The sequence below is a fragment of the Poecilia mexicana genome, unplaced genomic scaffold (genome assembly GCF_051168715.1).
Source record: "Poecilia mexicana isolate PSO_F unplaced genomic scaffold, ASM5116871v1 scaffold_9, whole genome shotgun sequence".
Taxonomy (NCBI): domain Eukaryota; kingdom Metazoa; phylum Chordata; class Actinopteri; order Cyprinodontiformes; family Poeciliidae; genus Poecilia; species Poecilia mexicana.
In genome coordinates this window covers 9,141,064-9,167,898 of record NW_028263378.1, presented here as the reverse complement: position 1 = coordinate 9,167,898, position 26,835 = coordinate 9,141,064, and the positions used below count along the sequence as shown (strand labels likewise).

The 26,835-nt window shown below is 36.3% G+C and overlaps 3 protein-coding genes across 4 annotated transcripts; 1 reads left to right on the top strand and 2 right to left on the bottom strand.

Moving 5' to 3' along the window:
• Positions 1-368: 368 nt before the first annotated feature.
• Positions 369-8,071, bottom strand: il12b2 (interleukin 12B 2). Of its 2 annotated transcripts, XM_015001650.2 has the most exons (8): positions 7,872-8,071; positions 7,485-7,575; positions 7,121-7,369; positions 6,880-6,982; positions 5,582-5,775; positions 5,197-5,345; positions 4,984-5,094; positions 369-1,553 (listed from the first exon to the last, which is right to left on the bottom strand). In XM_015001650.2, exons 1-8 carry the CDS (start codon positions 7,872-7,874, stop codon positions 1,431-1,433), a joined length of 1,023 nt encoding a protein of 340 aa, XP_014857136.2. In that variant the 5' UTR covers positions 7,875-8,071; the 3' UTR covers positions 369-1,430. The 2 variants fall into 2 exon arrangements, with proteins under 2 accessions (XP_014857136.2, XP_087864864.1); XM_088008738.1 differs by lacking the exon at positions 369-1,553 and having other exon boundaries at positions 4,108-5,094.
• Positions 8,072-14,364: 6,293 nt separating this feature from the next.
• Positions 14,365-18,536, bottom strand: LOC106926613 (transcription factor BTF3 homolog 4-like). The gene is made up of 6 exons (XM_015001652.2): positions 18,426-18,536; positions 16,873-16,941; positions 16,680-16,793; positions 15,219-15,420; positions 15,073-15,129; positions 14,365-14,707 (listed from the first exon to the last, which is right to left on the bottom strand). The coding sequence occupies exons 1-6, from the start codon at positions 18,519-18,521 to the stop codon at positions 14,661-14,663; spliced, it is 585 nt and encodes a 194-aa protein (XP_014857138.1). The 5' UTR covers positions 18,522-18,536; the 3' UTR covers positions 14,365-14,660.
• Positions 18,537-18,624: 88 nt separating this feature from the next.
• utp15 (UTP15 small subunit processome component) lies at positions 18,625-25,583 on the top strand. The gene is made up of 12 exons (XM_015001648.2): positions 18,625-18,829; positions 19,922-20,034; positions 20,163-20,255; positions 20,615-20,799; positions 21,625-21,803; positions 22,044-22,169; positions 22,837-22,972; positions 23,197-23,281; positions 23,492-23,647; positions 23,749-23,850; positions 24,035-24,168; positions 24,306-25,583. The coding sequence occupies exons 2-12, from the start codon at positions 19,945-19,947 to the stop codon at positions 24,604-24,606; spliced, it is 1,587 nt and encodes a 528-aa protein (XP_014857134.2). The 5' UTR covers positions 18,625-18,829; positions 19,922-19,944; the 3' UTR covers positions 24,607-25,583.
• The last annotated feature ends 1,252 nt before the right edge of the window (positions 25,584-26,835 follow it).

The following is a 26,835-nucleotide window of genomic DNA, read 5'->3' as shown; positions in this document are numbered from 1 at the left end:
ACTTCTGTTAATTATGATGATTTTTTTTTATCTTCAGTTGATAAAAACCATGACATATGAGACATATTACATCAGACTAATAAAAAACACTACTGACATTTAATTACTCAAACACACAGCTGGATTAATTAAATGTATGTTCATCTCCTGCCTGACTGTTACTGTCAATACTCTGACAAACGAGCCTCATGATTTATTGAACATATGTAATAAATAAAGAAAATGTAGGGCTATATGTTTACTAATATTTTTTTACATATGTTTTGGATTTTTCAGCTGATTTTTTCAAAGGAGATTTTAAAGAAGATGCTATTTTATTTGTTATGGAGTATGATAAGTAACTTCTTTTAACAAGAAAAAACACATGGGTAATTGAATTTGTATTTATTGCCATCAAATTATGAAAAACATTAAAACAAATTGACTGTGGCAATTGGGTGAACATTAGGTACAAAGTTGACTGAAAAAAATATGGATTTATTTTTCATAAATCATTAAAATAATGGAGGAAAGGAGATCTGAAAGGGGAGAATTGCAATGAAAAATAATAAATGTTACACAGGGAATTGAATGAAATAAAGGAAATAAGAAGAAATAAGAAAGCATGGGTCCTGGAAAATCTATCTTAGCAGAGTTTTAATATATTAAAATCATAGTGGGTCAATTCCTCAAGCGGTTTCATATGCAGTTTAAGAACATACGGATTAATGTTTCAAGCTTTTATTTCTGCTGATTGGAAACAATTTCAATTTATAGCAGTTAACATCAGAATATCAAAACTATAGAAATAATTTTTAAAAGGAAAACATAATGTGGGCTTGATAGCTGTTTCAAGGTTTTTATTTTCTGGCCAACAATCCACGTTGGAGCAAATGTTTTCTAATTTATTGGATGACTCAACAGACACTTTCAATACGTTAAAGGATTTAATGCAATGATTTTACAGCGAACTTGTTTTGTGCCACAACTGCAGGGGGAGCCGAGGTAAAAAAAAAACAAAAAAACAAAAAAAAAAACACACACAACTGCAATCCTGTGGGTGAAATTTGTTTGTTTGTACAATACTAAAGTTTCCCAGCTTCATGCAAACCACAGAAGGTCAAAAAAATCCCCACTCTGTGCCTCCTGGTCACTGACCTGGCAGTGGCTTCCCTGCTCATGTTTTATTCCTTTCCTTGTTTTTCTGCTTCAGCCTCCTAACTGTCTGACAGCCACTCTGCATGCATTTTTGTATTTTGAAACCAGATAACTCCAACACAGATCGATGACTTAAGTCGTTCTTCACTCATGTAAATGCATCAAATGAAAAACTGTTTTTTGGAGGTTTTTTTTTTTTTTCATTAAAAACTTAAATCGATCTGTCAGTGCTGTGTTGTGTCCCAACATGTTCCCTCTAATTTCAAATGTGTACATTTCTGTCAAAAACGCCTTCATTTCAGAAGATTTTGACTTTGCTCAGTTCTTCTTCTCTCCATTTTCCTCTTGCAGCGTTCCAAACACTTGGGTGACAGCTCAGATGTCTGTTTCTTTCTACACTGGCATGAATTCTTCCACTGCAATAAAACAGCAACAGATTAGACATTGAAATGATAGCGTGACAACTGAAAATGCGTTTGTCCAAATTCATAGAAACTCTAAATTGGAAGATCATGTGATGACAAAGATTGTGAATGACTCATAAAACGAATGCTAAGCGTTTTTGTTGGACAGCATTCGGAGCCAAGCTGGATCCTTTTCACAAGGTGGGGGATTTCTTGTTGCATATTCTTTGTGCTTATTTTTCTTAGAATTTTAGCATGATCTATTATCCAAAAATAATCAGATGAATTTCTTTTGTGATGAGTGTAAGGCTGGAAAAAAAAGATCACCACAATGTCACGTGACTAAAAAAATCCTAGATGTTTACTGCCTATCTCTCTGTGGCAGTTTTAATTACACTGAAGAGGTCACAAGTATAAATTTAACTCATTAAGATAAGGCAAAATATTAGACATTTACTCATAGTTTGCCTTATTCTTTAAAGGGATGACAGAACACGTTTCTTTTCATCTCTTCCCTAAGTCACTTTATGCCTTTATTCCATTAACATTGTAAAGTGACTTAAATGGAATAAAGTGGCATTTACATGTAAATACCTCTTTATATTTTAGCATTTCAGCAGGTTTTTCAAAAGTATTCTTTCCTCTTTATTATTTTTTGTATTTTGTTACATTGCAACAATAAATGAAGCTTATATGTCAGACCGACACAAAAAAGTGAACAGTCGTGAAGCGAAGGAAAGGCGATACGTGGATTACAAAACATTTCTTTTTATAAATAAAGCTGATTGGCGAAGGCATTGGAGGTTTGTTACAGAACATTAGTGGAAAACAACATTATGAAGATCAAGGAACATGAAGGAGAGAACAAATCAGAGAAGCACTTAAGAAACGGAAACTCCAGATGAGCAGCAGAGGTCAATGGTTGAGAAAGGAAAACACAACTATCACTGGTGAAGTCTCTAAGTCTGACCTTCATGGAGGAACTGCATTGTTACAAAAAGCTGCAAGAAGTCTTAAATCTACTGTCTGATGTGGAAGAAGATACTCTGATCAGGGTGAAATTAATCTCTCTGGCCTGTTAGAAAAGTCGGTAACACTTTATTTGAAGGGGGTGAATAAGACTGTCATGACACTGTCATAAACATCACATAACACCTGTCATGAACATGAATAAGCCTTCATGAATATTTATGACTGTTGTCATAAAGCGTCATTCGGTAAATTATGACACTTTTAATACAAAGTTGACATTATTCAAAATGTCTTTGTTATGACAACTTGACATTAACCAAGAAATCATTACTGATATAAATTTGTTAGAAAAGTATTACTGATTGCACTTTAAAAATTAGGTAACTTTATGTTATTAAAGGTAAAGTTTAAACAGTAATGGTTTATTGGTTAATGTCAAGTTGTCATAACAAAGACATTTTGAACAATGTCAACTTTGTATTAAAAGTGTCATAATTATCGAATGACGCTTTATGACAACAGTCATAAATATTCATGAAGGCTTATTCATGTTCATGACAGGTGTTATGACATGTTTATGACAATGTCATGACAGTCTTATTCAACCCCCTTCAAATAAAGTGTTACCGAAAAGTCTTGTTTGCTACAAAAACACATTAAACTGAACTCAGCATCCCTGCCATAAAAACATTGCAGTGGGATCATTATGATATGTGGATGCATTTTATTGATGGGATCATGGAAAAATGAATCTATTTCTTTTGTTCAATGTAAATGTTGATACTTGTAAATGGTGCTACTATTTTGCCAGGTTCCCCTTGAAAAAGTATTGTAGACCTCAACTTTTATCAGGTTAAATAAAAGCCATTATTATTATTATTATTATTATTATTATTATTATTATTATTATTATTATTATTATTACTAGCAGTAGTAGTAGCAGCAGTAAGTTCCAGGGCAGTGTTGTAAGTAAATAAATAGTCTGCAAAAGATTTGAGACAGCGTTGGAGGTTTACCTTCCAGTAGGACAACAGTCCTGAAGAATGACTGGAGCTCTAATGGAATAGTTTTAATCAAATCATTATAATACGCTAGAATGGCCTAGTCAAATTCCATACCTAAATAAAACTGGATAAAGTGTGTTATGATATGAAATGTGAAGTTTGCAGAAATTCTCCATTCGTTCTGGCTGAGCTTGAACTACTTTGTTGCAAAGAACAAACAAAAATTTCAGTCTCTAGACTGACAAAGCTAAGAAGGGACAAACGTGAAGACTCAAAGCAGTAACTGTAATAAAAGTATTGACTCAGGACAGCTGAATACAGATGCATGGCACACTTAGGGTAGGGTCTATTTTTTTGTGGGTTTTTGAAAGTGTGCTTCCTTTTTATATATCGGCACAAAGTATTTGATTAATTAGCATATTCAAATTAGTTCCTCATCTGTACGGCAAAGGCGTGATGTTTCTAACGCCTTATAAAGACATTTGAATCGACAGCGTCCACCAAGAATCGCTTTAAAAGGGAATTTCTCTGCGTTGTTGAGCTCATACATACATCACTCAGGCAACACATAAATGAAGAAGGAACATGTATAAGGAAGGAAGCAGAAAGCTCTTTTAATACTCATTTGTTTTGCTCTGCGTAAAACCACAGAAGTCCACAGAAACACCAACATACGAACAAAAATAACAAACATACATTGTGATGTCAGACATTGAAGCAGACCCCCGCAACGACGTATCAGACTTGACATAGGCAATAAGTGTTCTGTAAACTTTTAAATTAATAAATACTCATAAATAATTATTTTTATAGCACAAATAAATATATAAAAAATAAGATTAAATATAAAAAAATAAATAAACATTTTGTCTATAGCATATAAAAAACTGTACTTTTTGAGCAGAAGTCTGGACCACGAATGTAACTGAGTTTGATTTTGGGCCCCTCTTTGGGTCAAGGACAACACCACAACTAATACATTTAATTTGGTGAAATACAGTAGAGGGGGCCAAGTTTAACTGGCTGAAACTAAAAGCAATCACAGGTTGTTATTGGCTAAGATGTATTTGTGAACAAACCAATGTCAAACATAAGGATATAATTTAACTTGTAGTGTCAGGTTGTGAAAATTAAACAATAAATATTGTTTTTTGTATTTTTACAAAATAAATCTGCAAGTCGCTTTAGATATTAAACTTCAATTCTAAATGATTTTGTCTTTTAATTTATGCTGAAACTGTGAAATCAAACTTAATGGTACTCTCTTTCTCAGTATAAACGTTTTATGGTCTGTGTTAAAATTCAATCATCGGTGGGCCCCAGATGGTTTGTGGGTAGGCAGAAGGTTACATCATCAAAGTCTCTCCTAATAAATACGAGAAGACGCTGCAGACATGCGGAACACGTGAGAGCATACAAAGAGTGGAAGCTGAAAGAAGTGCGATCAGATAACTTCAGTGGGTTACATTTTTCCACGGAGTCCACTGACTCCAAGTTGAGAACACCAATGGATCTCTGGACCGGGCCCTCAGCTTGCTGATCTTCTTCGGTATCAGAGAAGATGAAGAGATTATGGTCTGAAGTCAAACAGAAACCACAGTCAGACAACAAAATATGAAAGAAAGAACATGAAACAACCCTGAAACCCAAGGCTGCGGTTCGGAGTCTGGTCATTTTACCTCTCCATTGTCTCTGAGGATGTATTCAATCTCGTGCTCCAGAGCGAAGAAGCTGTGAGGAGTTGACCAGCTGGACGGCGGCTCGATGGAGACATTCAGCTGCGACTGCACCACCTTCATGCTGACAATCCGGGGGCTGTCAGGTACAACTGCAGAGGGGCAAAACAAAAGCAAAAGCATAAAAACGGGAAAAAACATTTTCAATATTTATGAGAGAAATATAGGATGATAAGTTTTAATCCAGTTCTTAATACTTGATTTCCTGTCCTTTGTCATTTGAAATTAGCTTCTTTACTAATAGCTTTTTCTTTTTAAGTTTGTTGTGAAATTGCTGGTAATCTTCGACTGAGTTGTTTAAATTTTCCCTTATTTTCATTCAACTCACCAATGTCTCTAAGATAAAACTTTTTGGTTTTCTTGAGGAAGAAGAAGTCGTCGTCAATGGCCTCAGCGGTGACCTCCAGCATGGTGCTTTCCTCACCAAAAGATGAGAGGTTGTGGGTCAGTTCAAACTGGAATCCCTCGCTGTCGGGCTGGGCACTGCTGCTCACCCAGTGGCATGTTGGCAGACCATTAGTGCTGTAGAGGCAAACAACGCCACAGCTGTCAGATATCAATACCAAATTATTACATCAATAAATGACGTCCTATAGCGAAAGCGCCCTTTAAAGTTGCAGGTAAAGATGTGCATAAAAGTCTGAAAATGAAGTTATCATGGAGGCTTGGTGACCAAAAATGCTTCTGTTTGCTATAGATCTCTGACAGTCAGTTTTAAAGATTTTTTATGTCCCTTCTTCAGTATCCATGGTCAAAGGACAGACATGGCTATTTGTCCAAACTAGTTAGTCACAGTTTAAGCCGTTCTTAATGATTTAATTGTGATCTTAGTGGAGATATGGGCAAATTCAGGCCTGTCACTATTTTCTACAAGATATTTCCTAATTTATAAAGCTCTATGCACATTTGTCTGTCTGAAATGAAATGTTTCTCTTGTGTTTCCCATTTCAAAATTGGATAAGCAAAAAAAATTAAAAAATCTTTTGTACCATGTTTTATTTACGTCATAAATTACTAATTAAATGCTCTTCGACACTCTGACCAACCTAAAAAAAGTAAAATATAAATTACACAATTTTGGTTATTTTAAGTTCTTTAATTACTGCAGACTGTATAGATGTAAAAGTTTAGGGAAAGTAGTTATTTTTTTATTTCTCGATCATTCTTCTCCTTTTTCTGACTTATGAAGATCAACCTGCATATGCTTTACTTAAAGGGCATGTCCTCTTGTTTCTCAGATTAAGAGCAGCTAAGATAAATGAGCCTCTGTGCCATTCAATGATTTTTTTTTTATGACGGGGCATCATGAAGTCATGGATTATTTCAGTGGTTTAACTCACAGGCTCCTACACATCCTGACAGCTCAGAAAAGTCAAATTATTCATTTTTGCCTGTTTTATAGAATTTTCTATTGTGTCAGTAATTGTGGCACCTCCCACACTATGTGGTAAGATTGAGGGTTATATTTAAAAAAAATTTTAGCATAAGACTATGTCATAACAGCGAAACGAAAAAACCCTAATCAATTTATATCTTTTTACACATCTTTACCAGAATTGACAGTAATTGTACTACGGCCTCTTTCCAGGCACTAAACCTGGTCTCCTTAATTGAATTCATCTTTACCAGTCAGGGCCGATTCCAAGGCGCACAGCTCTATATTTGCCTTCAGTCCATCTGCAGCTGAAGTTACAATCATAGGACTTTGCGCGACATGTGAGCAAAGAATCTGCAATAATGAACAACAAGAGTGAATGGAAGTGCAACTAAAAATAGAACACCAGAGATTGTCACATGTCATGTTCTGTGACTAACTCAGCCAGTTTCAGTTGAACGGATTGCAGATGGATAAAGAGATGAGACTCACCTATATCCTCTTCTTCCTCAGTCTCCTGCAGCAGAAGGGTAGACGATAATTTTGTTCCATCTTTCCAGCAGCTGTATTCCCCCAGCAGGGGTGCTTCCACGTCCCTCACAATTAGATTATGGCCACTCTGGCTCATGTCGTCTTCAAAGTCGGAGTCTTCGTCGTTGTTGTGCCTCCATGTCACACGTCCAGTCGTGGTTGTAAGGCAGGTAAGGTTGACAGAATCTTTACCTTGTTTTGCCACAGCAACTACACAGATCCAGAGAGACGAACAAAGAGATGTGCTAAATTTAGACAAACTGAATCACTTTTGCGAGAGGCACAAATGAAGATTGCCAAATGTGTGTGTGCTGAAAGAACCTACAGTTTTCTGGAAAGTGGTTGAGTTTAGCCTGTTGATCAGCTGCTGTTGCGCCGATCAGCAGAAAGGCAGTGATCCACGACAATAAGGTCATCTAGATTGTTTGACAGTGAAAGAGTCAGAGGGGAAGTTTGAGAGAAAAATGTTACTTCACCTTCCTCTTTGCTAGTTATAGATATGATAGCTGCGGTTATAAATTAAACATTTCCAATCAATGTGTCTTTGTTAAACAAAGATTTAGGTAGGTCATTGACTTGTAATTACAAAGGTATTTTTAATAATGTTGCCAACAAAACTCAAATAGTTATTTTGATAGTTGAAGCTTTCTAAAGTTAAAATTAGCTTAGAAAAGAGAGTAATTATTTTTCTTTTATTCCAGTTCTTTCTTACCATTAGATGAATTTACTCTGAAGTCAGGCGGAAAGGACAAGCGAACCTGGTGATGTATGCTCTAACTCCTCACAGTGTATGATTTTTATAGCGTGGCGAGGAGCATACATCATCAGCTCACTCCACACCTCTTTTTAACACCTTTTTTTTTGAGGTGCCATAGAAACTGACCTTCAGTGAACTAATAAAAGCCGACAGATGGTTCATTTCCTCAGTTCTACTTTGCATTTCAGTTGTTGCAAAAAGATATTATCTGAGTTTCGACTAATGTCAAAAAAAAACAAAAAAAAACAAAGATGCAGATAAGGAACGTGGGTGTCTAAATGAGGCGGGGGTTTTGCCACCCACCATTAAGGCAAAAAACTGAACTTTTCAGATGCACTCTAATTTGAATATTAAGCCCATACTCAGAAAAAGACCTAATTCTATATAAAGAAGAAATAATTTTTTTATGGCAAATTATGTCATTTCCTCTTTGCTAGTTATAGATCTTATAGCTACGTTCATAATTTAAACATTTCCAATCTTTGTGTCTTTGTTAAAGTAAATAATCCTTTTCAAAGCATCTTTAAAAAATATTTTAGCTTTACAAAGACACAAGTGTAGTAAGAAAGAATACACTTCCTCACAGATTCAGTTTATTTTCACAGATAAAGCCACTATTTTGTTTTTTGCCTTGTAAAATGAATGAATCACTTAAATAAAATATGTCTGACAAAATGAAGCGGGATAAAAGATCTCAGGCAACATGTCATGCCCAAAACAGATTCAAGAACACGAGGAACAAAGTCAATGAGATCTGTCATTGTTAAAAGACTTACAAAGATTTTTTTTCAAGGCTTTTTTTAAAGACTCCAACAAAGAGCAGTGAGAGCCGTTATCCACAAACTGGGGAAAAATGGAAACGTGGGGAAATTTCCCCAGAATGGCTGGGTAACCAAAATGACTCCAACTGGATCTTTTGGAAAGTGTGGATCCGACTACACTTGGCACAGCGCTAGCACAGCCTTTTTTAATTTTCTTTTAAAAGAACGTCTATTGACAGTCAATCATGGCATCTGCTTCAGAATTTGGACAACTTGCTATAAATGAAATAATCATGAATTCTACTAAATAAATCCTACAGGAGAATGTCCAGCCAAGGGCGGTTCTAGATGGGGGCCAGCTGGGGCCAGTGTCGTTGTAAAACTGGTCCTGGCTCCTGTAATGGTCCCCTGTACTGAAGAGACAGTAGGAAATATTTATTTTAGATTCAGTTATATTGAGGTAGGATCACAGCTTTCTGGAACCTGCATCCCTGAAGCAACATCTTTGGCTCTCTTAATAAATTAAACAATGAAATATTGCCCTATTTTTTTTTTGTTTCATACTTTTGAACACACACCCCCACGCTGCTCCCCACTTATCCTGTATGGCTAAAAAATAGGGTTATCTATTGAAAGCATAGATTTAAATCAAGCTCAAAATGCTGTGATATGACCATTCGTGGTTGAAAAACATGGCTGAATTAAAACAATCCAACAAGGAAGAATGGGCCAAAATTCTTCCACAAATATATCCAGTATTTGTTGTCAGATATTCAAAATACTTAATGTTTCCACTGAGACAGGAACAGTCAATTTAGGTTTAGGAGATAGTTATGTTTTTACGTGGGGTAAGGACGGTCTGGAGATCATTTTCCAAAATAAATTCTTATTTAAAAACTTCATTTTACACTTACATGGGTTATCTTTGACCAATGTCAAAATTTATTTCAACTAAAACATGTAAGTGTAAGAAAAAGGGCAAAAAGAGAAAAAAATTGTAAGATGCCATTTTTATTAATGACAGTGCAAAAAAGTTCTTTAATATAAAGAAAAACTTTATGAGATAAATTGGCCAAAAATAAAAAATACCTATATCTAAGTCAATCTTATTTTCATCTACCTTTTGAAAAAAAAAAAAACAGAAATCATCTCATCCAATGGCTTTCCCCCAAAATACAATGTAAGTACAATCCAAAGAACTTTGGGCTGGAAAAAAAAGGGACTGGCAACAGGACTTCCCCATCGCAGACGGGGCAACCCTCCTCTGTATGGGAAAGTGTCAGCATCAACAAGGTGGAAACAGAAACAGAGCCCTGTGTGTTTATCCTCACTCATTTTCATATTGTTTCTGTCATGTGTGTGACGTAGCTGTAGGAGTAGCCGCTCCAACTACATTAGGTGTTACAATCGTTTTCGTTCCCCTCCTTCCTCTTTCTTGAGTAAATTCGTCGTCTTCAGCACAACATGCATGATGCAGACATGCTGCTTAACCAGACTGTGTGAAGTCTCTTCAGTCAGTAAGTCAAAAATAGCGGGCGGTAATGTTTCACTTCCCTACAAGCCTGAAAAGCTTTTGTCACCTCTGCGCCGGGGAACATGCAAATTTAAGAATGCAAAAAGGAGTAATTCATTTTGAACATTATTTAAACAAAATTTAAAAAGTGTGCTCTACAAGTGATGTAATATATAACCTTTACCAAAACATTCATATTACTTACTGAAGAAACGGACATTCCCTGCTTATATACATACATGTAAAAACAGATTTAAAAGTTCTTATTACTTCACTGGAAATGATTTTATGGATGACTTTCATTAGCTTTCAGTTTTAATAAGCTCTGGGTTTTACTCACCCTAATCAGCCAATGGCGTCACAGAAGACAGGAGTGCTACTGAATATAAGCACCGCAACCAAATATTAGAGTAAAAAAAAGCCCAAAACGACTGAAAGACACATACAGTTTGTTCTAGTTATTACCATCTCATTTGATAGAGACACAGCTATAAGACAAGTAACAGAGATGACTGTGTCGGTGATATCACTACCACAGAATGTCTAAATACAACTTTCCTTACCGCAATTTTACCAGCAAACGGACCTCCCAGTGTTGTTCAGGAAAGACTATTGTTGTTGCCAGCATCTGATCTTGCTACATTAAAGTAAAAGCCCAAACTTTCTGTTCTAAAGCAGACTGTCCACACTTATAAACTGCATGGACAGTCCATCTCAGAAAATAAAGCTGTAAGGATTCTGAGAAACCACTTTTGAATCACTGTGTGTATGAATGGCTCAGTGAGGAGTCATCTCTAACAGATTCACAAAAACTCAACTTTTCTTTTGTACTATAAAAGTATTTACGCTAATCAAGGGCGTACATCCCATCTCATTATTGGGGGACACCATAGACAGGAACATTTCATAAGACCAATTTTGGGGGGGTCGGCGAGGTTCCATTGAAATATGATGTAAAATGTGGTTTTACAAGTTTTAAACCACATTCAAGCTGCAGGACCAAAAATGACTAGTAATGCACATCAAACATGTTTTATTCTCAGTCAGCAGCCTGCAGAGAAGTAAAACTAAAACTCAAATGTTGCTTCTATATGAGTTTTGTTCAGTCTCACTGATCTAATCTCTGCTACACCTTCACAAAAATTTAAGGTTCTAAATAAAAAAAGCATTATGAGTAACTGCTCTTAATAAAATTCATCATAAATATTGATTTATTGAAATGGCTCCCAATACAAGTTATGTCCTTTTTAAATTATAACTTGTTAAGTTGCATTATTTTTAAGCCTTCTTTAGTTTTGCCATGTCCTGGGTGACGGACAGGCACGTGCAGAGGGGGGGCTTGAGCACCTGCCCCTTTGGCTCCTTGTCCTCAAGTGCCCTTTTGGTCAAATATTTTTTTTTTGGGGGGTATTTTTTTCCTAAGCCCACATGATAACATGTACTAAAATTGTTTGTTTTTTTGTTGGGGGGGTTGTACAACATAATAAGCCCTCTGGTCACCTTGTTTACCTTTGACCTTTTGTCCGTGACACACAACGCAGTTGCCTCTCGCACAGTGAGATAAGGCGGCTAACTGGAGCTCAACCAGGCACGTGCAGGGGGGCTTGAGCACATGCCCCTTTTGCTCCCCCTCTAAATGATATGTTATATGTTATATGTTTCTCAATAATTAGTGTACAAACCTTTATTGGCATTACCTTTACTGGTTTTTTGAGGCTTTGTTTTTGGTAATAGACTCCAAGTGGTTTGGAGGCATCCTTAGCATCACCTTAATCTTTTATCTCCCTTTACCGATTCTCCGTCAGATTCAAGTAGAAACTCTGTTTGGGCCACTCAAAAATGCTATTTGTTCCAGTCAGACGAAACATGTCACCAAAACGGTATTCTGCGTGAACAATACTACACTACATTGAATAAAACTCATATCCCGGTACTTGAGCCACAGATACTCTCTTTGTCAAAAATCATTCAGTAAAATTGCTTCATCTGTGTCTATATCTGATCTTTTGGTTTAAATTTGGGAAATTGCTAACGCATATGAAATCTAAATGTTGGCTTGAATCTATCAGTCAGCTAGTATTACTGACCAAAACTCTGTTTGAAATTGTTTACTCATGTCCTTGCGGGTCTCTGAGCTAAGTAGCCACACTTTAATAAATATCATACCTGTCAGTGGTGTCCTCCAAGGCTGTGTCTTCATCCCACTACAGTACTCAAAGAACTCCAACAACTCTTCCTGAATCCACAGTACAAACACTAAAATCAACCATTATTCAACCATCACGGATCTGATCTCAAACACTAAAGAAGAAGCTTATAAGCAGAACATGTCATTCAACAAAATGAAAAAATGAATGACTAAATAATAATAATAATAATAATAATAATAATAATAATAAATACCAAATAATTGTCACTGTGCCCTGAACATCAGGTGACAAAAGGAAGAATGTATCACAAGTCTCAAATTTCTGGAAATATACAGTACACTTCAGAAAATCTGAGATGGAGTGTAAACACCGAACACCTCATCAGAAAGGCCCAAATGCAATAAACAAAAAGTAAAAAAAAAAACAAAAAAACCTTCTATTGTGCCACAGAGATCATACTGAACAATTTGTGGAGAATTATCAAGACTGCACAATAAATTGTTATCCAGAAATGCCAACGAAGTGTCTGTCCGTCCATCCATCTACAATCTTTGCTGACCATGAGGAGATATTGCATGTGGCTTTCTGTAAATTGTTGAATAAAAGAACAAAGAGCAGATTTACTAATTTGAGGATTTCTACACTGGAGCCAAACACAATACGTTGTGTTTTTACTGGATGTTTGAATGACTGATGTCATTTTATATCCACAAAGAATTAGCTCAACTTTCAGTTTCCTCACCATCACTCCCTGTTCGATTAATGTTTCACGGATTTTGTTTGACAACGAAAGAACAGGTGCAACGTTCATCAAGAACTTCGAGGCGAAGGGTTCAGCTGTTGTCAAGAAGGTTTGACACTGTTCAAAATGCCCAGGACTGATCCTCCAGTTATGGCAAAATAAAACCTTGGCTTTATTACTGGGAAGACTGAAGACAATAAGTTTCTGGGAGGTTGTTTATCTCTCTGTACTTGGTTTGAACCGTCCATGCGGATGCTGAGCTGTGAGAAAACTGTACCTTCATTGTTAAGCTGATGGGAAGTCCCGAGTTTACATAACTGGCAAATATTAAAGTGATGTCTTTTTCCTTCATTTCCCTGGACTAGCCAGGGGAGTTATTGCTCATTTTCTTTGCTTAATTTCTTAATAAAAATAATCAAATGCACTTTGATTTGTCGACTCAGTATTTCACCTTAAAATAGGTTTTATTAATCTCCATAACAAACAAGAGTCCCTGTAACCTTTTGGAATAACTATAAATCACTGTTGTTACATTGAGAAGAAATATTCAACCAAAACCCAGTTTTGTTTCAAAAAGAAAATTAAAACCTAAGAGAATGTTTTTCATTTAAGAAAATGAACGCAATACATTTGTTTTCACAAAATGGAAAGTGGGATTTTAAATTATTCCCAGTCCAATGTGTCCCTTTCTGACACATCCTAAGCTCCAAGTGTCTCCAAGAAATTGAGAACCTGTAGGGAACAGAGGAGCCTGGAAATACCATGCCCGTCTCAACAAATCTGAGCTTTGTCTGTTTGTCTGACCAGAAACAATAAACGACATTTCTATTTTTTTTTTACAAAAGGAAATAACCTTGTGTTTTGTTAAATCTCATGATTTACAGTTTAGGGGCATCCCAGTCAATCTCTTCCCTTATTATCCAAAATGAGACCTTCTGGCTTGAATGTAACATACATTTACAGGTATATTTTTTTAGAGTTGTGGCCTGCCTAAGCAATGCATGGCAGGATCAATGTTTTTACTCAAGATTTGTAGTAATATATGTATAACAATTTGTTTTTTCTTCTATGCTTTGTATATTTTATGTGGTGTTATAACAGTGGTGTTTGTTTTTCTTTGTGTTTGGCTACATAATTGCCTTGCAACTCATCTTTGTCAGTGCTCCTTGATGGAAGAGAGACTTCTTAATACTTCTGCTATTGTTTTAAGAACTTAACATTTGAGAATGATGAACAGTTGCAATGATTTTAATTTGTGAAAAAACAAAACAAAGCAAAACTGTTCTGCTGCATATATAAAAGAAGTTAAAAGGTTATCTTTATTACACAATTAATTCCACCAATACATTTTTTATGCATGGGTACTGCAGTGTGAAGAAGGCAGCATGAGAAAGAGAAGCTTGTGCAGGTTCTAATAAATTCTGTTTGCTTTAACTGTATAATACCATTTTCTGTAAAAAGTCAATTTTCTTGTTCCAACCCAATTGTTGAATTTAAAGGCAGGTTATGTTTGTAGCCACAAATACATGACTTAAATACTGTGGTGACTCAAGAAACACTCAGATGTCGTCATGTTGGTTAATTTGCTTCGTTCTTTGAAGCTTCATCAAAGTTTTCCACAAGATCTGAAAATGCAAAAAGAAAAAGGAAGCAGCATATGAAAAAGTGTTACTCGGAATTATGTTTAAAATTATACAAACAGATTAGAAAGAAATAAGAATTAGTTAGTACAAATAGAGTACAAGTATAAGTGAATTCTGAATTCTTTCATAGTTTATGTTAGCGAAAAAGGTTTGTCTTGGATTTTTGCAAACATTAATTCAGGCAAACAAAGGTAAAAGTATTTAAAGCATAGATTTGAACGAGTCCAGAGTAGACTCACTCATTTTATTGTTAAAAATCTAGCCAATTTTAAGGGTGTTTAGTGTGCAACAATTCAGCAAGATACACTGCATTTATAAATAAATGAGATGCAAATTTTCTTGCTTACCAGGAACTTCGTCATCTTCCTCTTCGGCAGCAACTATGGGAGCTTTGTTGTCTCCAGCTATGAGGAAAATTAGGGAGTTTGATTATTAAACACCACACAACACGTGTGACGGAGAAAACCACAGCTGGACGAGTTTGTGGCAGTACCGGATTTGGGCAGGGTCTCTGCTAGTCTCCTGAGGCTGGTAAGACTATCAGCTCCCATCTGGTTGAGGATTCCCGGAAGCATCTCTGTTAGCTGTTTATTCTCAGCATGCCCTGTGATCGTAAACGTGTTGGCAGCCAAGGAGGCCTGAACCTTTGGGTTATTGAAGTGGATCACCGTCCCCTGGTTTGTGAACATATTCACCTACAGTGAAAACAAAAAAAGATTAAAGATATATGAACTGAAGTGTGGCAGCTTTGCTGTTAAAAGAACAACAGCTTTCCATCCTGAGTCTTTTCAAACACCTCAAACTGTAATTACCCTTCTTAATGGTTTATTTCTACTTATTTGAAAAGTCAACAGTTTGGTCTAAAAAAGTAAACTGGTAAGTAACCAGTACAATATTATTGGACCCAAAAGGGGTCATCAGAACAGAGCACAGCTTTCATTAGATAACTTTAATCTGCCATGATTTTCCAATGTATTGCAAAACTATTTATATCTTTTGAATGACAGTTACATTTTTCTCATGTTAGCGGCTCAAATTTCAATGTCTTCTATTGGAAATGTATCCGATAGATCAATATAAAGTAGTGAATGATTGCGAAGTGGAAGGAACTGATCAAAGTTTATTTGTATTTGAAAAGTCTGGCATACATGTATTCATCTCCCTGCCTCAGTATTTTGTAGATGCATCTTTTGGTGAAATTATTGCTGCAAGGCTGACATTTTTGCCCATTTTTGTTTTTTAATCTTGGGTTGATTAAATAGAGATTGTCTGCCAACATGAATAGATTTACATTTGGACTTTGACAGAGTCATTCTAACGCGTTAATATGCTGTGTTCTAAATCTAAAACATTGCCTTGCTTGTTTAGCCAGGGTAGCTTGTGAACCTGTGATAAAATACATTGAGAAGGGAACATGGACAATTTTGACTTGATTAAACAGCAAAACTAGATGAAAAAAAGCAGAGCCGAGAAGCATATAAGTGCATTAACGTCACATGTAAAGTATCCTGTCCCCTCAACACAAAATGGAAAATGAATTGCACAAGAGCCACATCAGATACAGCCTGTATAAAAACAAGTAAAATATTCTGAAACATGACCATGAAACATTAAGTTTCCAACTGTTGGCAGAAGTTAAAACAGTTGATCATATGCTTCATGTCAGCCAGCAGTGCATTCACTAAGCAATGTAAAAACTCCTCTGTAACTAAATGGCTAATCATAAAGTTCATTGCAACTTTTACAGCAAAGGATATACGGCCACCGAATGTCATCAAAAATCAGAGATTTCACACTCTGGAGAACTCTTTGGGTAAATCATCCCATCTCCAGGGATTTCAGTTCAGCTTTATTTGCAATTTAAATGAAAGATATTAAGTCCATTAGTACTTGTACATAAAATCAGTTGTATGTTAGTTTCCAATGTGGAAAAGTCCACAAACATTTACCGTACCTCTTCAATACCAGAGATGTTGTTGACTCCTAGTTTCTTCAGTGAAAACTGCAGCTTCTTATCGTCTGCTGTAGCCGTCCTGTGCACCACCTTCTTCTTTCTCCGGGCTGACCCCTACAAAGCAGTGAAATTAGCTTTACAAATGATTCAGAGTCCCCCATAACTATAACTTGGCAGCATGTAGGCACCTTACCTTGCCACCTATGCGGACCTGCTCCTGCAGTTTGGCAAGCTTCTCTTGGTTCATTATCGACTCCTTCATCTTAAATATAAGAGAACAGGCACAGAATTCAACAGCAATTCTACTGGTTATTAGCAGAACTTTAATGAGATGCCAAATAAAAAGCTGGAGTAATAGGAGTTACCTACACCTTCCTAACACCAGTTATGTGAGACAGAAAGTAACACAACTCTGCTACACTTTACCTTTGCTGTAGTAGAGACAGAGTGGCTGTTCGGAAATATTTCCTAACATCCACAAGACATGGACAGCAATTACATGGAAGCTGATAAACTTCAACGACTTGTATTTTTATTTCATTTTATTTAATTTATTTTATATTTAGGTCATACCTAACAATGTAATTTCAAATTTGTGTTGTAAATTTTATACCACTAATGATTATATTTATATTTGTTTATATTTAATGGAGAATAATACATTTTCCCTTGGGGAAAATTAATGTTTATTCTGATTCTGAAGTGACATGGCTATTAAGCAGTTCATTGTAAGTTCTACCTGTGCTTTGTTTAATTACCCAGACAATATCAGCTTGTTATACATGGAATACTCTATAAAAGGGTAGAGGATGGGAAAAATGTCAAATATTTTGCATAATAAGCAAGAACATTTTTTTCACAAAACTGTCTGTTTTTTATTTTATTTTTGCTTATGTCTGTGCATCAAAAGAGCTAAGTAAATTATTAATTCATTTGTAAATATTATTACACAGTGATACCATAGGAATCTCATTCCAATCCAAGCTTAGCTTAAGTTAAAACATTTTTGCTGCACAATTTGAATATTAGCTAATTTCTAGGAATTAGTTCTGATTCTATTCTGATCGTTTAATTTTAAATGACATTGTATGGAGGGGAAAAAATGGTATAACATTTTCAACTTTCAATACCAACATAAATTGCCCCTAACGTGTTACTATACTACATGTGTGATCTAGCAGTTCGCAGGAAGTGGTAGACATGTAATCAAACTGGAAGTATTAGAAATAAATCCCCCTCAAATCTCCCGTCACTTTTTGCCCTTTCACGCAGAAAACCAACAAGAATGTGCAGCTGTCATAAGGCCCCGAAAATAGCGTCACATTTCAGAGCCTGTCTGCAAGTAATGCATGAATCAGAGTGAGGAGGTGGGCAACTACAGCTTTAGCAAGGGACACGCTAACCACAAATCTATTGGGTTACAACTTTTTTCAAATAAGGCCGATGAAACTATGTTTGACACAGGGTGATGCCGTATAACCCGTCCTTCTAATTTCAGTTTATTTTAACATACTTAGTCATACATTTTGTGTACAGTCTAAATTACATCAACGGAACTGGTTAGTTAGCAAAGCCAGCTAAACAGCTAGCTAGGGCCTCCTCAAACAGATGTTCATACAGAAGAAAGGGGTGTGCTTTTCCCACATTAGGTTTCTCCAGCTGAGGCAAAAATATTTTTTAAAAGCTAAACTTACATTAAAATTATTTGTCACAATTTAAAAAACTGAAAAACAGCGAGGAACATACCTGGAAGTGTGTAAACACGCGGCTCACGCAATAAGCGATGGAGGCAGAAAGGAGGGAGCCCAGGAAGTGACGTAAATTAAAGCGTAAAAAGAACATGAAAAAAATATTAAGTAGAGAGAAAAACTAATCTTATATCTAACCGAAAAAATATTCAAGCTTCTTGTAGACAATTTAATTAAAAAACAGTAGAAACAAAAACTTACTTAAACAATTCTATCATTTTCATTGCGGAAGTAGTTACATTCAATCATGGCGTCCTCCTGTTCGCCGAGAGGCAACGTGATCCTTCGATAAAAATGAGAAAGTTTTTCTTCATTGTAGATAACAAAAGACTGTATAATTTTAAATCAGCCCTATTCTAGGTGTAACGTATCTACACACTGGGACCATTTTTCCAATCAAAGGTGAGAAAATTCTGGAGCCATTTCTGTGTAAAATATTAGTCGTATAAATAACAGACAGTGTGCCAGGTTTGAGACATGCATAATCACGTGCATTATTTCAGTTTAAAGAACACAAAGTACTGTTTTTTATTTGGTTATGAATGATCTAAAGATTTAATTGACTGTTGCCCGAGCCCCATCGCTGATATCACGGTTTAGTTTGTTAGATAAAACAGTATAGATAACACAACATGGGTGATACTTCAGTGCCTAAACTAAAAACTATTAAACGGTGAATCTTTTAGATGTAAGGGTATAGTATTATTTTTTTTTGTACAACAAAAAACGTAAGCACTGTATGTTATATCCAAATCCAAAGACTAATGAATCATTCACTTATACCAGGAAACCCATGAAAAATACTACAATGCGTTGTCTCTCAAATCAAGTAATTAACTGCAAATTTAAAGTCGATGTAGGCAATGCCACTTGTGTAATGTCCATAAATATAAATGTCTTATCATATTTGAAGATAGAACTTAGTAAAATAACGGAAAAGATACCTAATTTATTTTTATGTCATTGTTTTTAAAAAAGTCAAATGCTGCTTTTATAATTTCTCTCAGATAGCATGTTTTTGTTTAGTTTAATTTCACCATATACTTCCACTCATTAGCCAATTTGTTAGGTACATCTTTTTAAAAGCCAGACTGGATCCCTTTTGTCTCCAGAACTGCTTCAAATTGTTCCATGGAACAGATTAAACAAAGTACCAAAATCATTCTTTTAAAATTTTCGTATTAACATTAACATTTGGATATGTCGGCTGCACATCCATAATGCAAACCTATTGTTCTACTGTTCTCACTTTCAACTTCAGGAAGTCATGTCGAAATGCCCAAATGCATTTTGTTTCAGTAGGTTCATTGGCTGATTTACGATTTGTGTTAATAGGCAATTGAACATGTGTAAAATGCTCAGTAAGTGCATAGTTTATTTCTAGTATTATTTGTTTTCTCTTGCAATATGTACATATAATTTCAAAATTATAATCATATTCATAAGATTTCTTTGCTTAATAATATGTGGCTGCTTCCTACTGTGTGTATGCAGACGCTTCAACAGGTGCCATATAGATGGCTTCATTTAAACCCACAAAAATCCCGGTGTATCCAAAGCTCGGAGAAAAAGTCACACAGGACACACTTTACTGGAAAAACTACAAGGTGAGTCACACCTGCTATGTGCTCCATTTTATATTATTGTGGGTGAAATAAATGTATTGGACAATTTGTGATTTCAAGCTTTCAAGGAATCCATTGCCTGACATGTTTCCCCTTCTTCCCGCTCGTAGGCTCCGGTTCAGATAAAAGAATATGGAGCAGTCTCAAACATCGACTTCTCTCCTGTGGCTCCTCATAATTTTGCTGTAACTGCCTTTTCAAGAGTGAGTAGGCTCTGTTTGCATAAATTCTAGGTAGTTCACCTTATGACATGGTTGATTTTCATATTGTATTTTGTTTTTTACCCCAGAGGATATGGATCTTATTTACACAGACAATAACAAAAGGGAAGGAAATACAAAGTTCCCATTACGTATTCTTTAGTGTTTACAGCTGCTATATTATAATTAAAATAAAACTGACAAAGTTTCTACTTGCTGTTTAATTTTATAAATTGCTTTAATTTCATAAATTAAAGCAATCTGATAAACAGTTCTGCTTTGAAATAATTTGTCTTTGAGTAAAGGATGCACCTTTGTTTTCCCAGTTTCTTCATGTTCTAACTCTCATTTTTTTTCCTCAGATCCACGTCTATGGGCCCTTCTCCCAAGAGCCTGTCAAGACATTTACCCGATTCAAGGACACTGCTTATTGTGGTAGATTCAGGTCAGATGGCCAGCTGCTCGTGGCGGGATGCGAAGACTCGGTTGTCAGGCTGTTTGATGTCAGCGGCAGGGTGGCGCTAAGGATGTTCAAAGGGCACACAAAGTGAGTCTCATATTTTAAGTGTCTGTGATTAGGTCGTAGACGTTTTAGTAAATTCTTGCAAAGGAAATTGTGATGACAGGAAATCTTTTATTAAGGTGAAATTGTGCGGTGTCTCTTTAAGACTCTTTCTTTACTGTCCAGTTGCTCCAGTCTATCTAAAATAAACTAGACTTAGTTCTGGTTACTTCTAAGCCTGCTGTTATGCATTAGCAGTCCGCCAGCCCAAAGAAGGCATAAACACTTTTTGAAAATATTTCCTGCTTTATAGGTGACACTAGGGGAGAATTAATCATCTTTTTTTTAGGATAATTTAGCAGTTTTGAAGCTGCAAGCTATGTTAATATATCAAAATAACTGTAAATAATATAATGATTATTGTATCTAATCGATAATTTTTTTTGCTACGGGATTCTGTTTGTTTTTTGTGATATCATGCTGAACATTCTTGTTATAAATCTTTAATTTAAAAAAACATAATGAGACAAACTGTAGTATTTCTTAGTCAAGGCTATTATACTGTGAGAATTTCATATGTTTATCCCTAATAGGAACTTTGTATTATCTATTCATCAAGATCAACTGACCTCTGTCAGCGATCCATGTTTTCAAATGGAGAGTGTTGGGTGAATGAAAATGTGGTGGAAGTCATTGGCTGATGACAACAATGTTGAATGATGATTTCTTGAGTGATCCATCGACTGAAATTTATGCTGATCCCAAGAATTCTGACAACGATTGAGCTGTTTTTTTTTTTTTCATATTTCTTAAAGTCCTGCATACTGAAAGCTATTTGAATTGAACTGAATTTTTTTTTTTTTTACTCAGGGCTGTACATGTCACTGACTTCACCTCAGACCGTTATCAGATCCTCACGGGATCTGACGACTACACCTGCCGACTGTGGGACATCCCAAACGCAGCCGAGCTCAGCACCTACCGGGAACACACAGACTACATTCGCTGTGGTGTTACCAGCAAACTCAACAGAGATCTCTTCATTACTGGTGAGTCAAAAGGTCATTTTGCAGAGGAGTGGGGAAATGTCAAAGGGTCAAGAGGAAGTTAACCTTTTGTCTGATAAACATCAATTTGCGGTGCATTCTGGGTACTTTTTAACTTGACTCAAAACATAAATAAAATAATAAAAAATAGAGTCCATATGTCTCCTGTTACAGCTAACTGGCACCAACAACAATCAGATTTGTTTGTCTTTTTTTTTTTTTTTTTTTTTTTTGCTGCTTCAGGCTCATATGACCACACTCTGAAAGTGTTTGATGCCAGAGCGGAGAAGAGTGTGATGACCATGGATCACGGACAGCCGGTGGAGAGCCTCCTTCTCTACCCCTCTGAGGGACTCCTGGTCTCAGCAGGTTGTCAGCCGAATCATTTAGCATATTTATACAACACACGTTGAAGGGTCAGATTAATTTCAGAACTGAGCAGACAGCAAAGGTCCAATGCAGAAACTCAGTTCTACACTGCTCATAGGCTCTCGCTAAAATTTTGGCTTAGTTTTTTCCCTGGTCTTTCACTGTGCCTGGTTTTGGTGTTTGTGATGGCACAAGACAAGGCAGCTTTGCAGATAAAAGGTAGTCAGTATGTTAATTTATTTTCCATCAGAGATCAGAACTTTACATCTAAAGTGTATGTAAAAAAAAATCACCACAAGATATTTACTGAATAATAATAATAATCCAGATCATCTATTTTTGCACATGCTTAATGATGAGAAGCATAGCAAATCATAACATGTCATACTTAACTTGTACAAATTCAGTTATATAGTTTTGATGAAAGGCTTTGTGAGGCTGGTTTGTCACACAAACATGTTAGATTTGTTCAGATTTGTGTGAACCATCCCAATTCATTTTTACCAGTAAGCAAAATAAGGATATTTTAGTTCAGTTCTTTTGGCTTGCTTTGACCTCAAAGGATGCTCTATATTCATGTAGTATATGTGCATGGGGTATTTTCAAGTTTATTTGGAAATATTTGAAATACAAGCTCAATTCACAAATTGTGGTTGTCTTTCCTTAGGTGGGCGCTACGTCAAAGTGTGGGATCTGCTAAAAGGAGGTCAGCCTCTGGTGTCGCTGAAAAACCATCATAAAACCGTCACTTGTTTGGCTCTCGGCAGCAACGGAGAGAGACTGCTGTCGGCGTCTCTGGACAGGTATAAGAACATCAGATGTAGTGAATTCCTGACATAAAATAAACGTTTAAATAATTTAAATCTGACACTTTTCTGTCTGTCAAAGGCAGCAAATATATATATCGCATTAGTCACTGTAATGAGAATTGTGCATTCAAGTGGAAGTCCTCTTGTTGTTGCCACCTTCTGTAAATAAAAGGTGAATGAATGAAAATGTTTTAACGCATGGACTGTTTGTCTTTCAGGCATGTGAAAGTCTACAACACAACCACCTTCAAAGTGGTCCACAACTTTGACTACGCTGCTGCAATCCTCAGTTTGGCGTTGGCTGTAAGAATAAACGTTCCAGCAAAATTCTGTGAAAACGTTTCTTTAGATAATTGCCACATTGGCAGCGTAGATAAAACAGGAATTAGACAAGTTTCCCTGTTTGCACTTTAAAAACAAAATGAAAGATTTTATTTTATGATGTATTGCAAACAAGGGGCATTGTTTTGCTCTCATCTCGAGCCAAAGTTGACAACTTTTCTTTCTTCTCAGCCGGATGATGAGTCCATTGTTGTGGGAATGACCAACAGTATTTTAAGCATCAAACACAGAAAACACACCGAAGAGTCAAAGGAAATGATGAGCCAACAGAGGCGCCGCCCGTCATATCGTGTCTTTGTGAAAGGAAAAAATTTTGTTCCAAAGCCAGTAGGTTTCTACGTTGCAGTCATTGTCAGCCCATCTTTTTCTGTGAGAATTATAACTGAGCTTTTCTTTATTTCTAATTTCCTTGCTTTGTGCATTTACAGGATGACTATCTTGTCAGCAAGCCAGTCAAAGAACATTTGGCCAAATATGACAGGGAGCTCAAGAAATTTAATGTATCCAAAGCTTTGGATGCATCCTTGGAGGTAGAGTAATCTAAATATTCACAAGCATTTAAGTAATGAAGGTTTGTTTTTATTTTATCATGTTTACTTTCCCCCAATCACTTATTTATTTTCCACATTTGATAATTGAGGGCCCATATTAGCAAATAATGGCTCCGTAAGCTGTTTTAAGCAAAGTTGTTTCTTCAATCTTCTTTTCTGATAGATATGGTTAAGAAAGAAGAAGCCAGAGATAACTGTGGGTGTAATCAAGGAGCTGGACCGAAGAGGAACTCTAAAGAACGCGCTAGCAGGAAGAGATGAAGAGCAACTCTCTCAGTTACTCCACTTTGTCATTGGGTATGAAGCAGAACACACACATCTTATTTTCTGGGTTCAAATCATTAAAGTTGTGAAATAAGAGCAGGACGTCATAATGTGTGGATTTATCAATTTAAAGTCTAAACCTTGATCATTTGTTTCCGTTTCTTCTTCAGAAACATTGTCGACACCCGGTTTGCCCCCATCATTTTGACGGCAGCTGAAATGATCCTTGATATCTATAAATCGGTGATTGGCCAGTCGGCGCTGATCGACCAGCAGCTGCTGCGCCTACAGAACATCCTGGAGTCAGAGATCAACTTGGAGCGGGAGCTACTGGAGGTCCTGGGAATGTTGGACACCATGTTTGCCACCTCCGTCACTCGTAAGGAGGTGCCATACTCCGACGTGGGAAGATCTAATGGGCTGGCTCAGGGAGAGGCGAGCAGTTCAAGACCTGAGCTTCAGGCCACCTGAGATCAAATGAGAGGAAGAATTGATTTTAGACTGGTTTAGGATGATTTTTATAAAATCTCGATTGAAGGCATCAGAATCGTTTTCTGTATGTAAACAACACCAAACAAACATTTTTTAATTGGATCTGTGTTGAGTCCTACATTTTGCCTACTGGTGGAAGTGAGGTCTGCTGTGGGAATTCATCGGCTGTAATTTGTTATATAGCTGTTTTTTTTATCATTAAACAACGATCTCTCGACTGAATTAACATTTCTTTCAAACCTCGAATGAAATTGGAATATTAACGTCTGTATGCTGGAGATGGCACAAAGTTCACAGAGATTTTCTCTACCATACAGAAAACGTTACTCAATCCAGCTGCATAATTTCAACAGAAACTAGTAGTTGTTATCCAGCTTTTGGACAAAAGCCTAACATGCACAAAATAAACTAAAAATGGAATATCCAGAGCAGTTGTTGTAGGGTGATCAGCCGGTTTGATTAGTTCTAATTCTTAATCAGTTACTTATTCTCCTGTAAAAGCTGTTTTACAGGAGAATAAGGTGACTGTTTTAAAGATGTCACACAACGAAAGGGTCTGTTTTCAATAAAACACTTTTTCCAGACTAACTGGATTTTGTTTTATACATTTCATAAGGCGTAGGATCAAAAAACAGGATATTTTTCTCCGAAGAGATTAGTTTTTTGCCCTTTGTTTAGATGCTACTGGTATATCAACCAATCGCAGCAGAGCAGGCCTCCATCCCTCCATCTTATCCATCTTATCACTCTAACCCATGTTTGTACCTGGGAACCAAATGAAAACATTTTCTAAGTGGAGACTTTCTGAATGTGTGGATCTGAAAAAGTCATATTTGATGTAATATAAATCATTTTAATAAGCCTCAACTGTAAACGTCAGTATGTGTTTGAAGTACTTTCATAATGTCCGACACTCTTATAAGCAGAGAAAAATAAAAGTTTTTTTTTTTCCATAAGTGTTACTGGCTTTATTTGAGTTGAAAAGAAAATTTGAGATTAGTCTGCTTTTTATGGTACAGTTTCAAAAATATTCAAACTTCTTGAACTTTCTACACTTTGTGAAGGTGCCTAAGACAAGGTAGAATAATTGTGAAATGGGAGGAACATTAGTGTCATTTATACACAAGATATAATGCGTATATACATAAAACCAGAAGTTCAGCGTCCAGTATTCCACTGGCCTGGTCATTGCCACTATTCAGCTCGATTAAAATATCAATTTACACAAAATCTGGGCTTTCTCCTGTTCACTCTGATTCCTCCGGTTTAATTTCTACCGGTCCAATCAGCGAACAGATGGAAAATTGTAAACTATGACGTTGATTTTCTGCAACGTTTTAGAATTGTGGTCTGCCTGTAGTTTTAGCAATGGGAGCGGTGGAAGTGAACAAAGCCGTTCAGTCCGTGTTGGCCACTCTTCCAAATATTGAATTATCATTATCACCCTCCTCCTTCAACTTGGGACTTCTTTCTTTGCAGTGGTGGACAGTTGTTTACAGCACAGGCAATTTCAGGTAAGCCATAGTGTTGAACTGGCATTACTTAGCAACTGGGTAAAATTTAAAACCTCAACAACAGAGACCAGGCCTCCAGGAAACAATGGTTTCTCAGTAGCCGAGTTTTTACCTCTGTAGGAAGCAAAGCATAGAACACAGATACAGTGTCATGCTAGTTTATGGAGAGACAATAGTTCACCACTAGCACTAGTTTCACCATGCTAGTGGCAAAACTAGCATGGTGAACTAGCATGACTTGTGGCGCCAGCCGTCATGCAGGGAAAACATCAAACATGTGGAAGAAGGTGCTCTGATCAGATGAGATCAAAGTCTATGTGCAAAACACTATGTGGCAGAAAAGTAACGCTCTAGATCACATTGGCAGCATCATGCTCCGTAGATGGGGCGCTTCTTTGTTATTGGCAGAGAAGTTGATCCAAGCTGACTGGGAGATGGTACAGGTCACATTTTGAGGAAAACCTAAAAGAGGCTACAAAACGACTTAACAAAATGGTTTAAATATTGACTCAATGTATAAAGATTTATTGACGTCTTATTCCATTCTATAGTTGTGACTTTTATGTTGGACTGTCTCATAAAATCTCAGCGAAATAGAATAAAAAATGATTGACAAACCTAAAAAAAATAATAATAATAATAAAAAAAAAAAAATCAAGTGCACCTAATACCCACTTGAACTTTTCAAGTGGGT

Bases quoted from the DNA above. Each gene is read 5' to 3' on its own strand.
- LOC106926613 (XM_015001652.2), bottom strand. From the start codon at position 18,521: ATGTTCTTTTTACGCTTTAATTTACGTCACTTCCTGGGCTCCCTCCTT. The intron at 16,942-18,425 runs GTATGTTCCTCG...CTTATATTTAAG, and splicing joins GCGTGTTTACACACTTCCAG to ATGAAGGAGTCGATAATGAA. The intron at 15,421-16,679 runs GTACGGTAAATG...TTTTCACTGTAG, and splicing joins ACATCTCTGGTATTGAAGAG to GTGAATATGTTCACAAACCA.
- utp15 (XM_015001648.2), top strand. From the start codon at position 19,945: ATGGCTTCATTTAAACCCACAAAAATCCCGGTGTATCCAAAGCTCGGA. The intron at 20,035-20,162 runs GTGAGTCACACC...TCCCGCTCGTAG, and splicing joins TTTACTGGAAAAACTACAAG to GCTCCGGTTCAGATAAAAGA. The intron at 23,648-23,748 runs GTAGGTTTCTAC...GTGCATTTACAG, and splicing joins AAAATTTTGTTCCAAAGCCA to GATGACTATCTTGTCAGCAA.
- il12b2 (XM_015001650.2), bottom strand. The intron at 6,983-7,120 runs GTGAGTCTCATC...TCATTATTGCAG, and splicing joins TGAGGAAGAAGAGGATATAG to ATTCTTTGCTCACATGTCGC. The intron at 5,776-6,879 runs GTAAAGATGAAT...TTGCCTCTACAG, and splicing joins CTTGGAATCGGCCCTGACTG to CACTAATGGTCTGCCAACAT.